This window comes from Podarcis melisellensis, assembly GCF_964234715.1.
Source record: "Podarcis melisellensis genome assembly, chromosome: 6".
NCBI classification, from domain to species: domain Eukaryota; kingdom Metazoa; phylum Chordata; class Lepidosauria; order Squamata; family Lacertidae; genus Podarcis; species Podarcis melisellensis.
This window is the reverse complement of record NC_138538.1, coordinates 86,594,038-86,608,343: the sequence shown is the minus strand read 5'-3', so window position 1 is coordinate 86,608,343 and position 14,306 is coordinate 86,594,038. Positions and strand designations below refer to the sequence as shown.

General features: G+C 44.5%; 1 protein-coding gene across 4 annotated transcripts in view; it reads left to right on the top strand.

Annotated features, from left to right (window-relative positions):
• Positions 1–14,306, top strand: part of HMCN1 (hemicentin 1) — a 301,360-nt gene that overhangs the window by 198,856 nt on the left and 88,198 nt on the right. For all 4 annotated transcript variants that reach the window (XR_014169289.1, XM_081914788.1, XM_081914789.1 and 1 more), the window contains 7 exons: positions 693–806; positions 3,266–3,411; positions 5,319–5,469; positions 6,164–6,364; positions 7,893–8,006; positions 10,516–10,703; positions 11,660–11,756. Coding sequence is in view for 3 of the 4 variants with exons in the window: in XM_081914788.1 (XP_081770914.1) it covers positions 693–806; positions 3,266–3,411; positions 5,319–5,469; positions 6,164–6,364; positions 7,893–8,006; positions 10,516–10,703; positions 11,660–11,756 (1,011 nt within the window). In the remaining variant the exon portion in view is untranslated. The remainder of the gene's footprint in view (positions 1–692; positions 807–3,265; positions 3,412–5,318; positions 5,470–6,163; positions 6,365–7,892; positions 8,007–10,515; positions 10,704–11,659; positions 11,757–14,306) is intronic.

The window sequence follows — 14,306 nt, the reverse complement described above, 5'->3', positions numbered from 1 at the left end:
CTGCTCTTCAAGTGGGCGGAATTTAATGTGTTCTGCATCTTGTACAGCTATATTCTGGTAGGACGATTGCAGTTGTTTTGTTTTTTTAATGTTTTACCACTTCACTTATCCCAAAAGCATTAGGAACAATCAGATCGACTAAACCTCTAAATATTCCCTCTACATAAGAATGAACACATGAGGGAGAAGACTAGGTCAGAACCTTTCTTCCTGGCATTTTGTTTCCATATGGAAGGAATGTTTTTTTGGAGGAACGTTGACTTACATGAGCTTCATTCTCATTACAAGAGAGAGAACCTTTTAATCCATTTTAACTGCGCAAACCTGAAGTTCTGGTTTATCCTTGAATCCCTCATGCAAAATAGTGACAGTCTAGAGCAGTCTTTCTGACTCTTGGGGCCCCAGGTGAACTACAACTCCCATCATCCCTATCTAGCAAGACCAGTGGTCAGGAATGGTGAGAGTTGTTGCTCAACAATATCTGGAGACCCAAGGTTGGTCCAGAACCACTCTAGCTAGAGCCCAGCTCCCAAGAATTCCTTTAGTTCTTCGGCTTTAGCATGTGATGAAGTAAGCATGGTTTCATTTTATTTCATTGACATTGTTAGCCAACCGTGATTCATACAGAGTCCCTGTCTGTTTCAGAGGAAAGCCTATAAGCATTAATTTAAACAAACCATATTGTTTCACAGGCGGTCGAACTCTACAGATTCTGAATGCCCAGGAAGACAACACTGGCAGATACACTTGCATAGCTACAAATGAAGCAGGGGAAATGTTAAAACACTATGAAGTCAAAGTCTACAGTAAGCATGCTAACAATCTTGCTGTAATCCCTATATTTTTGGTTTTCTTGCCCCATGTATTCTCTCCGTTGCTTCTTGGGATTTATGATGCAACCTCATTCAATGACTGAATTATTCACCTGCGAACCAAAGTGAAGCCATATATCTACATTTTGTTTTGCTTCGTTTCTCCCCTGGCATGCTAGCGCCAAGCAAGGCAACAGGAAAAAGGCTTGGAGCAGGGAGCATATATGTCTGAGGGAAAGGAGCAGCCTGCCAGGTTGGTAGTGGAAGAGAGGCTGCTTAACCTTTTCTCTTCCAGCCGTTTTCCCCATTCAAAATAGCTTCCAGCACCTGTTGTTGTAAGTGCTGTAGAAAAGAACTTTCCGCCTACATGCGAAAAAGCAAATTGAAGTGTGGATATTTTTGGGTGCAGAAAAGAAAAAGACTAGAGAAGAAACAGTTAAGCAGCCTTTGCCATTCTTCCTCACAAGACTGCAGACACCCATAGCTGCATTTCATTAAAAAATAAAGAAGGCATCTGTTTCGTGTGTATGTCGTGTCTTCTTTGGTCTTAGGTTTTTCAGCTGGAAAGCCCATCAAAACAAAAACATCCAGTTGTTAGAGCAAAGAGCAGATGGCGGCCTCTTGTTGTACCTCAACAGGAATACAGTGGTACCTCGCAAGACGAATGCCTCGTAAGACGAAAAACTCGCAAGGCGAAAGAGGTTTTCGTTTTTTGAGTTGCTCCACAAGACGAATTTCCCTATGGGCTTGCTTCGCAAGACGAAAACGTCTTGTGAGTTTGTTTCCTTTTTCTTAAAACCGTTAATACCCAGGGAATCCGTGCTTCAGAAGACGAAAAAACTCACAGAACGAAAAAACTCGCAGAACGAATTAATTTCGTCTTGCGAGGTAGCACTGTACTGTTCCACACAATAGGGGCAACCACACTGAAAGCCCTGCTCTGAGTTACTGTGGCACAGACTTCTGCAGTCTTTGGGACTTTCAGGAGAAACTAACTCTCCTGCAGACAGCAGGAATCTACTAGATGTATAAGGGATGTGGGTGGCGCCGATCGGAAGGTCGGCGGTTCAAATCCCCACGACAAACTGAGCTCCCGTTGCTCAGTCCCAGCTCCTGCCAGCCTAACAGTTTGAAAGCACACCAGTGCAAGTAGATAAATAGGTACTGCTGTGGCAGGAAGGTAAACAGCGTTTCCATGCGCTCTGGCTTCCGTCACGGTGTTCCGTTGCGCCAGAAGTGGTTTAGTCCTGCTGGGTCCGTGACCCAGAAAGCTGTCTGTGGACAAACGCCGGCTCCCTCGGCCTGAAAGTGAGATGAGCACTGCATCCCCATAGTCGCCTTTGACTGGACTTAACTGTCTAGGGGTCTTATAAGGGATAAGGTGGTCCCTGAAACAACCTGCTGCTGAACTGCTGCATTACCACCACAACACCTTGAGCTGGACCTGGTAGCAGATCAGTAGCTAGTGCAAATCCTGAAAGCAGGGTGTTAAATGCTGGTGGTACAAGCAACCTATTAGGGACACGGGTGGCGCTGTAGGTTAAACCACAGAGCCTAGGGCTTGCCGATCAGAAGGTCGGCAGTTCGAATCCCCGTGACGGGGTGACCTCCCATTGCTCGGTCCCTGTTCTTGCCAACCTAGCAGTTCGAAAGCACATCAAAGTGCAAGTAGATAAAAAGGTACCGCTCCAGCGGGAAGGTAAATGGCGTTTCCGTGTGCTGCTCTGGTTCGCCAGAAGCGGCTTAGTCATGCTGGCCACATGACCCGAGATGAGCGAGATGAGCGCCGCAACCCCAGAATCGGCCACGACTGGACCTAATGGTCAGGGGTCCCTTTAGCTTTTACAAACAATCTAGCTGCTGCCTTCTGAGCCAGCCTGCAGATCAATCCCAAAGGTAGCCCCACATAAAGCACATTGAAGTAATCCAGTTACCCTGAACGACTAATTGCTGATGTGGGCATTCATGTGGTGCAAATCACCCAGCTCTGCATGACTCCTACCCATGCACACTCTCTTTCTGATAATGCAGTGGATATTGAAGTGAGAAGTAAAGGTAAAGGGACCCCTGACCATTAGGTCCAGATGTGGCCGACTCTGGGGTTGCGGCGCTCATCTTGCTTTATTGGCCGAGGGAGCCGGCATACAGCTTCCGGGTCATGTGGCCAGCATGACTAAGCTGCTTCTGGCGAACCAGAGCAGCACACGGAAACGTTGTTTACCTTCCCACTGAAGCAGTACCTATTTATCTACTTGCACTTCGATGTGCTTTCGAACTGCTAGGTTGGCAGGAGCAGGGACCGAGCAATGGGAGCTCACCCCGTCATGGGGATTCGAACCGCCGACCTTCTGATCGGCAAGTCCTAGGCTCTGTGGTTTAACCCACAGCGCCACCCGCATCCCATTGAAGTGAGAAACTATATTTCAATTAATGGGGTCTTTCTTTCTGTGCAGTCCCTCCTACCATAAACAGAGGGGACCTGTCAGGAGTGGGTTTATCTCCTAAAGAAGTGAAAATCAGAGTGAACCACAGCCTTACACTGGAGTGTGAAGCACATGCAATTCCTGCTGCGGGCATCAGATGGTACAAGGATGGACAGGCCAGTCACCAAATTATTTCCTTTCAATGAGCAGTTTTAAAAACAAAGTTTTCTACAGCGCTGTCTTCTTTCCCTCTATCCCATCTCACAAAAACGTAGTAATTCAGCACCCTAGGAAGCTATCTTTTCTTTCCATGGAATGCAGAAAGCTGTGAATACCACGCCATCTCAGAACCACAGGATGGCACATGAGGAAATGCCTCCTGCACTCTGTCTTTTTTCAATTCCATAGCGCTCCTCCTTGGTCTTCCTTTTTAGCACTCTGTGCTTAGAATCGGTTCCATATTTTGCTTTCACTGGCATGTGGATTATTGCTCTTGGCTCCTAGAATTTTATAGGTACTGACATAAGAGTAAATCCAATCAACTGAGAACTGGATGCTCTAAGTTTTTCCAGAGCTGGTCTTTTGGCAAGAGTTAAAGAGTCCCCGTATGAGGAAGCATATTAATAGAAATATTATTCTTGTTTCTGTTGGCAAAGCAGAAGGAACCAGCATACGGTCCCTTTTAAAACGACTCTCTTCTTAATAATTTGCAAGTAAACAAATTGGAAATAATAATAGCTTCAACACTGAGATGGAAATACTAGGAAAAATGGACTGTTAGATCATGACTTATTTCAGAACCACACAACTTGCAGCCCAAATGCATGTGAGGTCTTTAGTTTAACCTTCTGTTTTTTCTGCCTCCCCAGAACCACAAGAACAGAAAGGTCCCATATCAAACACCGGGCAGAGGGGAAATGGGGAACAGGTTCCTGGGTGCACAAAGGCATGAGGTTGTAGGTAATGCTACTCAGAGTAGACCCATTGACTTCAATGGATATGATTCATACATTCAGTTCAATAGCTCTACTCTGTGTAGAAGTTAGTTGGATACAACCCAATGAGGGCCAGGTTGAAGTAAGATGTTATATTAGCATAAGCCAGTGCAACAAGTCCTACTAGTGCAGTGGACTCTCCCCCCCCCCCCAGTACAGACCCTGCACCCCCACCAAAGGCTCTCCCTCTCCCCCCCCATGCAACAGTTAAAAGAAAAAAACGCTCCCTTTCCCTTATGGGGTATTCCAGAGCCCGTATAGAGTCCTTAGGTGTGTTCCGTATCAGCAGGAGAAAATAACAGAGGCCAACCAGAGTATATTGAGAAGCAAAGCGGCTAGTAAGCCTGATCTTTATTCAAGGAACTGTTGCAACAGGGTCCCCACTCACCGCACCCAGGAGGGAGGAAAATCCTGAACAAGCCCTTATATAGACTTTTGAAATTGCCCACCCTGTAGCCCAAGACCAATCCCCAAAACATCATGCATACATCACAGAAGGAGACGGTCTTCAGCAGAAATCCTGTCTGCCAGGATACCGGAAGATGGTCACTGATTACATTATCTGGGCAGCCTGGCCATTCTTTAGTGATGGTTAATACTTCAGTTGCTGAATCCAGGTCACGCTATTCAAACACAAAAACGCCCTTAAGACAGGATTTGCAAGCAAAAAGACAATGGGAAGGCTTTCCCCATTTGCCTCCCTTACTGCAGAGGAATATTTGAGGTCATTGGGAGAGTCAAAATGGCTTCAGGATTGCTCTCCCGTACTATTTCAGACACTTGGTTCATATATATGTGCAACGATCTCCTTAGTGTGATGTTTAATTCCAGCCATAGTAATTGAACCCAACACGTTTTCAGTCACCTTCCCCATAGTGATTCTTAGGCACTAGCCAGCCACTTGAATCTTGAGCTCTCTAAGTCCAACACAAAGCCTTGCAGCCTGGGTTTTGCAGCTCCAGAGCAAAAAACCACATCGCTGGTTTGACTTTGTGGGTCACAAAATATGGGCACGTTTTATGCATGTAATACTTATTTAAAAATAAGGATGAAATTCTCATGTACGCTTCTTGATAATTAAATCACAGCCTATTGCATCAGATGACCACATAACAATCCAAGCCAGTGGGCGCGTTCTGCAAATCAGGTCAGCTCAGATATCTGACACTGGCCGTTACAGCTGTATAGCCTCAAATATCGCCGGAGAGGATGAGCTGGAGTTTGATGTCAACATCCAAGGTAAAAAGGGCTTGATTTCCACCTGCCTATCCATCTCTTTGGGTGATAAGAAAACCCCCAAATATGCCTCTGTTTACTTAGGCATATTTACCTCAGGTTACATACGCTTCAGGTTACAGACTCCACTAACCCAGAAATAGTGCTTCAGTTTAAGAACTTTGCTTCAGGATGAGAACAGAAATCGTGCTCCGGTGGCGCGGCAGCAGCAGGAGGCCCCATTAGCTAAAGTGGTGCTTCAGGTTAAGAACAGTTCCCATTTAAGTACGGATCTCCGGAACAAATTAAGTACTTAACCTGAGGTACCACTGTACAGGCATGTCCAAAGTCCGCTTCGGTTGGTTAAATCCAGCCCGTGGCAGTTTATTTCCTGGAGTAAAATAGTAAAAAAAAACCTCAACAACTACTTCAACCCTAAAAAAAAATCAACAACTTCTATCCTAAAAAAAGGATAACAACTTTGGTTGGCTCTTTGGTCGGCCCTCATGGCCCTTCACTACATCAAATCTGGCCCTCTTTGAAAAAAGTTTGGACACCACTAACTTAATATGTTAAGAGCAATTGCTTGTACTATTTATTAGCAAAATGGATGACTAGCATGCAGTTAGGTATATTGGGAGCAAAAATGGAAGGGAATAGGAAAGATTAAATGTATTGTCCTTTTCTAATTGCCTGTTGCCCGTGTCATCTATCACAGTTCCCCCTAATTTCCGAAAACCGCCCGGAAGCTGGGAAGATGGTGACGTGCTGGATTTCCAGGGAGGAGGAGCGAAAGATGTGATCATGAATAATCCTCTTTCTTTGTACTGTGAGACGAATGCTGTTCCCCCTCCGGTACTCACGTGGTATAAAGACGGTTACCCTCTGAGTTCCAGTGATAAAGTATTGATCCTGCCAGGTCTGTATTAAACAGATGAGCAATTATGAATTAAGATAACCAGCCAATGTCCACTCAACTTTCTTAAGAAAATCATTTCTTCAAGGGCATTTTTTGTTAAGGTTATTGTTTGAAATAATTTGGGTAAACCTATGAATGCTGTGGACGCGGGTGGCGCTGTGGGTTTAACTACAGAGCCTAGGACTTGCCGATCAGAAGGTCGGCAGTTTGAATCCCCGTGACGGGGTGAGCTCCTGTTGCTTGGTCCCTGCTCCTGCCAACCTTGCAGTTCAAAAGCACATCAAAGTGCAAGTAGATAAATAGGTACCACTCCGGCGGGAAGGTAAACGGTGTTTCCGTGCGCTGCTCTGGTTCGCCAGAAGCGGCTTAGTCATGCTGGCCACATGACCCGGAAGCTGTACACAGGCTCCCTCGGCCAATAAAGCGAGACGAGTGCCGCAACCCCAGAGTCGGTCACGACTGGACGTAATGGTCAGGGGTCCCTTTACCTTTACCTTTTTATGAATGCTGCAGCATTCTGAGATGCCCTGCACTTTCACTTTTACCTTGCATATTTATTTTTGTTACAATAATTAAATTAGCTCCCCCACCCCAGTTTACACGGCTTCATGTGCCGTCACCGCTCTGACTTGTAGTAGAGAAATTTATGTGTGACCTAACAAGTGATAATATGCTTCCAATTCACACGCATGAACACTGGCAACCACAAAACTAAGAATTGCAATACATAGGGTCTTTTGTAGGGAGTTTAATTCAGGGAAGGGCATTCAAAGTAATGGGCTAGTATTAAAACATTCTACTATTTTTTTGTGGGGCAATACCTTTGAGATAATAATAATAAATAAATAAATAAATAAATAAATAAATAAATAAATAAATAATTTTATTTATATCCCGCCCTCCCCAGCCGAAGCCGGGCTCAGGGCGGCTAACAACAGTAAAATAGTGCAACATTCTAACAACATTTCATTATAAAAATTAATTAAAATCAAATTGATGGCAACCATTAAGCTAAAGGTCTGTGAAGATTGCCAAGTTCTTTCCTTACTTTTGTGTTTTCCCTGTGCCATCTGCATGCCAAGTCCAAACATATAGAGATGTTTTCAGCGGCTGTTGTGCAGCCTTGAAGCTTCCTTGCCCCAGACACATTGCAGACTCTGAGTCTGCCGTAAGACTTTTGCGTGTGTTTGGCCAGCTCTCGCGTACTTTTTATATCGGCAATATGCATTATACGAAAACACTTTTTCTCATTGTTTTCTTTGATTTCAAAGCATTGTATTCTTTCTTTAAAACCCCCCAAAATGAATTAGGTCCAAAATGTAAATAAAACTTAATTTTGGAGGAAGACATGATGAAGGTTCAGCTATCTCTGCATCAGATGCCTGCTTCTGCGGATGAAATTGGGTGCATGCTTTTATTTTAGGATAGGCTGTGGGTGGAGGGGATGCACAAGTATATACATTCATTCAGGTCTTGGGAGGGATTTGTGTTTAGAATGCCGGAAAGTTCATTTTTGTGTTCTTTCCAGGAGGTCGTGTCCTGCAGATTCCACGGGCACAGAGTGAAGATGCTGGACGATACACGTGTGTGGCTGTAAACGAGGCTGGGGAGGATTCCATCCAGTATGATGTCCGCGTGCTCCGTGAGCTCACCTTACTTTGTTCAATTTTATCCCTCCTCTAGCCTTTTTAATGTGGGGAAAGGGACAGGGTAAAAACTTTTAAGAGTCTTAGAGCTGTAAGGGATCCTGAGCGTCTATGCAGAAACAGAACAGGCTTTCTAACTGAAGGGTCTGTTGTGTCTCGAGGCCCCAAGACCCACCCCCAAAATAAATACACACAGATACTTATATTAGTTTAAGTTTTGGGGCAAATATTGGCCATAACTTTATTGAAATACAATCACGTGAGCGGTATTGGCTTAGGCATTGACTCCCCACTATAACTGACTCCACCTCCCTTTACCTTTACCTTAGGCGAAAACCAAATGGCTAAAAGCCAATCTGCCAAATGGAAAAAAATCCTACCTAGCCCCTGTTCCAAAACAGGCGACCCAAACCAAAGCAAGGCCAAGCAACTCTACCTAAACTAGGGAGGGTGGGCGGGTGTTCATCTGTGCAAATGCAAGTGCCCCACTTGCATCACACTGCTGCTTTTAAAGCCCCTGGGATCACGCCACCTACTGGCAATAATAATAATAATAATAATAATAATAATAATAATAATAATTTATTATTTATACCCCGCCCATCTGGCTGGGCCTTCCCAGCCACTCTGGGCGGCTTCCATAGAAACCAAAAATACAGTAAAATATCACACGTTAAAAACTTCCCTGAACAGGGCTGCCTTAAGATGTCTTCTGAATGTCAGGTAGTTGTTTATCGCTTTGACATTTAGCTATTGGCTAAAACAGCCTGGCATTATCCCAGGGGAATGGCCAGGACTTCCTGCTCCCCCCCCCCATTTTAACCCTGTCAGGTGAGCTCTTGGGTCCTGAGCGCAACCAGGACCCTTTGTTATGAGGATCTCATTTGTGCAAACAGAACTCCCAGGCAGGCAAGAGCTTCATTCGCCACCCTTTTTTATATCTCAAAATTCTTGAAGTTATCTCTGTCCCACCTCTCCATTGCAAAAAAAGCATCTCCCAGGGCAGTTAACAAATAAACCATAAAACCTAGCAAACTAACATTGTACAGTGAAACTGCCATTCTAAATACGTTTTGTGGACCGTGTGTGCTTTTTTTTTGTCTGTGCATCACAAGGTTTTCTTTTGTGAAACAGGCATTTTGTGGTGCTTACGACAGTATCTTAGATTTCCAAATACGCCTGCAGCCCGTTCAAGGTTGGGAAGCCCTGAGTCATTAACATAATCATTCCCCCTGCCCCTGCCCCCCGATCTTAGACTGTTCCATGTAAACATCCAAAGAGAATGAAGCAAATGGAATCTAACAATTCGAATTGTAAAGTTACAAAGTTGGAGAGACTGGCGCATTAGAGTGAATAGGGGACACTGCCCCATAACCTCAGTCTGCCTTCAGATGACTGTCAGCTTCCTCCTCAGTCCCAGCAGAATGGGGACAAAACTAGAATTACTTGGCTCCACCTGTCATTGGCTCTTGCGCCACCTACTGTTGGGCTCCCTGTCTTCTATCCTACCACTCGAAATGTACACCAGTCAACACTTGCTCGGGGACAAGCATGGCTTTCAGTAAGACCCCCAAATGCACCTAAACAAAACTGAAATGTAAGGCTGGGCCTTGCGGTTCTTCCAAATGTGCAGATCCAGCTCTCAGTCTGCAGAAATGACTCTGGTGTGAGATCCCAGTGTGCCATGGCTGAGGCAAAAACTCCAGATGAGCTTATTTTTCCTTTGTTTGCTTCTACATTTGTGACACAAACATGTTGCTGTTTAGTTCATCTACTGGGATATCTGATTGGCTTGTGAGAGAATTGTTGAAAATTGATTTTGCTTTTTCACAAAGCCCTATGCCTTTGGAGTCATTATTGACCTCACAGGGATTTTTAAAACACACAAACCCATGCCTCCTATTCTAGACCATGTAACATTCTCTGTATCTACTTGTAATAAAAGAGTTGTGTTTCAGTGCCTTTCCATGTAGAGGGTGTGTGTGTTTTAATTAGGCCTTCATTAACAGCAAGGCCTAGGGCTACTGTGTTTCCCTGATAAGTGTGTTAGATTAATCACTGAAAAGGTGTCCCCTCTATTGAATTCTCTTATTTAATATTCAGCCAAGTTTTTTCGGCAATATACTTAAATCTAAAATACACGAATTTAAGGTGGTTTTTTTAGCCCTGATCAGTGTTTATGAATGGTGGCTTTAAGCACAGTGAGATTATTCAGCATCTTGGGGTATTAATCGGAAATCCAGATTCTATTTCACTCTCAATCCACTTTGGCCAGGCTTCAGCGGAGCTAAAATGGCTCAAGTCCAAATGCTACATTATAACTCACTGTGGGTTATACATCTCAAAGCCATGGCTGTAATATTTCTGGATTGCCCACTATAGTTTGCCATTACTAGCTTCTCCTCAGGCTGCATTCAAATGTGCAAATATGTGAGACGCTTGACATGATGGTTAGAAATTTCATGAAGAAAACGCTTCCTCCTTGACGTTTTCCATCGATTCTAGTGCCACCATCCATCCATGGAGCCAATGGCGACATGCCAGAAGAGGTCACTGTGCTGATAAGCAACATGGCGGTGATGGAATGTGTGGCCAATGGCAGCCCTAATCCAAGCATAACCTGGCAGAAAGATGGGCAGCTCTTGGTTGAAGACTCCCAGCACAAATTCTTAGCCAATGGAAGAACACTTCAGGTAAGTGGAGACACTTCCGTTAAAAGACGAATGACCAAATGGGATCCAGCTTCAGAAGCAATTTGCTTTGTATAGAGCACCTTCCTTTTTCAAGCAGTGATTCTTGGATTTCTGTTTATGGACAGCAACTCCTGAGTGGGCCTGCCCTACCGTAAGATAGAATTCCTTAATATTCTTAGGCACTCCTTATATAAATGGTGATTGATTCCTATGGGCTGTTCCTGTTCCCTTTCACCGTACTTAGTAAAGGTAAAGGGACCCCTGACCATTAGGTCCAGTCATGGCCGACTCTGGGGTTGCGGCGCTCATCTCGCTTTATTGGCCGAGGGAGCCGGCGTACAGTTCCGGGTCATGTGGCCAGCATGACTAAGCCGCTTCTGGGGTACCAGAGCAGTGCACGGAAATGCCGTTTACCTTTCCACCGGAGTGGTACCTATTTATCTACTTGCACCTTGATGTGCTTTAGAACTGCTAGGTTGGCAGGAGCAGGGACCAAGCAACAGGAGCTCATCCCATCGCAGGGATTCGAACCGCCGACCTTCTGATTGGCAAGTCCTAGGCTCTGTGGTTTAACCCACAGCGCCAACCGTGTCACCGTACTTAGTGCTATTACATCTTTTCAGAGATGGTATGATTTCCCTCAGCAAATAGCCTCTGAATTATATTCATCCTTCTTTCATAGCTCCTCCTTCTGTCACTGTACTTTTTAAAAAGTCTGTGCATCCTAGAATATACCTGAAATATAGCATCTACAAACACAGCTTACTAAGTGTTGGCAACTTACCACAGCAGGCAAATGACCATTTGATGAGGATAAAGTTACTCTGCAGAGTAGTAATAGCTATAACTGATATTGATCGTTTAGCTGGGTTGCATGAGCCAGCATAGATATTTGACCAGACGTTATTAATTTAGAATAAATGTCTTGTTTCAATGTCTTTATCTTCTCCCTCTAGATCCTCAGTTCCCAAATAACAGACACGGGCAGGTATGTCTGTACTGTGGAGAACACTGCAGGAAGTGCCAAAAAATATTTTAATCTTAACGTTCATGGTAAGATAGCTATTTTCTAAGATGCTGGCTGATTACATTCATATAAAGAACAGTTGCAAAAAAATCTGTTCCTCTGTTTTATTGACTGTGTTTGGATGTTGTGATAAACTGTGGTTTTACTGTGGCGGGAAACCTCGGGTGTGCATATTCCTCTCCCTGCTCCACTCCAGCAGCATGGCTCACAGGAAAAGTTTGGAAAAACTCACTTTCTATTTCAATTTACCACAGTTTAGTGTTATGCCTAAATCCTAAACTGTGATTAATCTAGATTAACTGTGGTTTGTTTGAAATAATAATATTTATTTATTCATACATAGATATCCCGCCCATCCAGCTGAGTTTCCCCAGCCACTCTGGGCGGCTCCCAACAGAATATAAAAACATAATAAAACATCAAACATTAAAAACTTCCCTAAACAGGGCTGCCTTCAGATGTCTTCTAGAAGTCAGATAGTTCTCTATTTCCTTGACATCTGATGGGAGGGCGTTCCACAGGGCGGGCGCCACTACCAAGAAGGCCCTCTGCCTGGTTCCCTGAAACCTCACTTCTCACAGGGAGGGAACTGCCAGAAGGCCCTTGGAGCTGGACCTCAGTGTCCGGGCTGAACAATGGGGGTGGAGACACTCCTTCAGGTATACTGGGCCGAGGCCAATTAGGGCTTTAAAGGTCAGCACCAACACTTTGAATTGTATTTGGAACCGTACTGGGAACCAATGTAGGTCTTTCAGGACCGGTGTGATGTGGTCATGGCGGCCACTCCCAGTCACCAGTCTAGCTGCCGCGTTCTGGATTAGATGTAGTTTCTGGGTCACCTTTACAGGCAGCCCCATGTAGAGTGCATTTGCAGTAGTCCAAGAGGGAGATACCTAGAGCATGCACCACTCTGGCAAGATAGTCTGTGGGCAGGTAGGGTCTCAGCCGGTGTACCAGATGGAGCTGATAGACAGCTGCCCTGGAAACAGAATCAACCTGCGCCTCCATAGACAATTGTTGTTGTTTAGTCATTTAGTCGTGTCCGACTCTTTGTGACCCCATGGACCAGAGCACACCAGGCACTCCTGTCTTCCACTTCCTCCCACAGTTCAGTCAAACTCATGTTAGTAGCCAGCTTCATAAACCACAGTTAGAATTTGACTTGTTTCAAGCAAGCCATAGTTGAACTTTGTTGGGTTTGGACAACATAACAAGCTTCAGTTTATTAAAAACGGAAGCAAAAGCTTCCCAGCTCCTCCTCATGACTGCACAGCAGGAGGAGAAGGGGAAGTCAATTTATGCATTTAACACAGCATCTGGTTTGCCCTTAATGTTTCTTGTCAACTGTAAACTCCATGTTGTTGTTTTTTTAAAAGGCCTGTCTATCATTTCAAATGAAGCGATCCCTTTAATTTAGCTCCATCTTTCTCTTAAAACCTATGTAGGAAATTAATCCTTGGCTGGGACTTCCCTTGCAAAACAGTGCTGGGTATCTTTATGAGAAGGGCCACCCAGTTTGTGCTGTTTTCTGATGCAAAAAACATAGTCCTTCACTAGCATGAGTTATTTCCCTTCAGTGCCAAGATGTGAAGCATTTCCTGCCATTTCTTCCTGCTTTCAAAAACAATGGCTACTTTCCTAATATTAAATGAGGGATAAAGCAAGGCAACATTGCTTGAGAACTTAAAGCATAATACATACTGTGTTCAGAAAATTGCTGTGCATTTCCAAGGCTCTGTGGGTTTGGTTGTTGATTTCCTTATATTTTCTCTCTACACTTCCTCTTGGTTACCTTATGTAACCTCATCAGTTCCCATTCCTTTCAGTACCTAATATATTTTGATGATACACAGCTATATCTCTCTACCCAAGATCTTTCCCCCTTTCCAGTTCCACATCTCTGCTTGTCTGCCAGATTTATCCATTTGGTTGTCTCATCACCATCTCAAATTCAACATGTCAAAGACAACTCTTTAACTTTGCTCTCAAACCTTCCACTCTTTGATCCCTCTCCATATCCATTGACAAGCTTACTGCCCCTGGCTTTCTCTTCGACTCTTTATTTTGCTCTCTGCTCTTAGTCAGTACCAAAGTATGTACAAAATAGCAAAAAAATAAATTTAAAAAAATCATCTGTTCGAAACTCTGGCTCATGTTCTGTTCTTCTTCGTGCTTTCACTATCCTAATCCTTGCTAGGCCTCCTAATTCCCTGAGCGGCCACAAAAGCTGCTCACTGTTGCAGCCACTTCTGGTGTTGCAGATGTGAGTGTGTGGGCATAGCCAGGGCCGGCCCAAGACATTTTGGCACCTGAGGCGTACCACAAAATGGCACCCACCTCCCCACCAAGGAAGAAGGGGTGAATGAAAATCTGTGTCAGAAATAGGGGGGAATAAAGATCTACATGGGGGTGTGCCACCCTTGTGGATTCTGCTGCCTGAGGCAGTTGCCCCACCTTGCCTCATGGGTGGGCCGGCACTAGACATATTTCCCTTGGTAAACAAGCAAACAAATGAACACATTTTCTGGGCTTTCCTCCTGCATAAGATGGTTTCCAGCATTATGGTAGGAAAGACC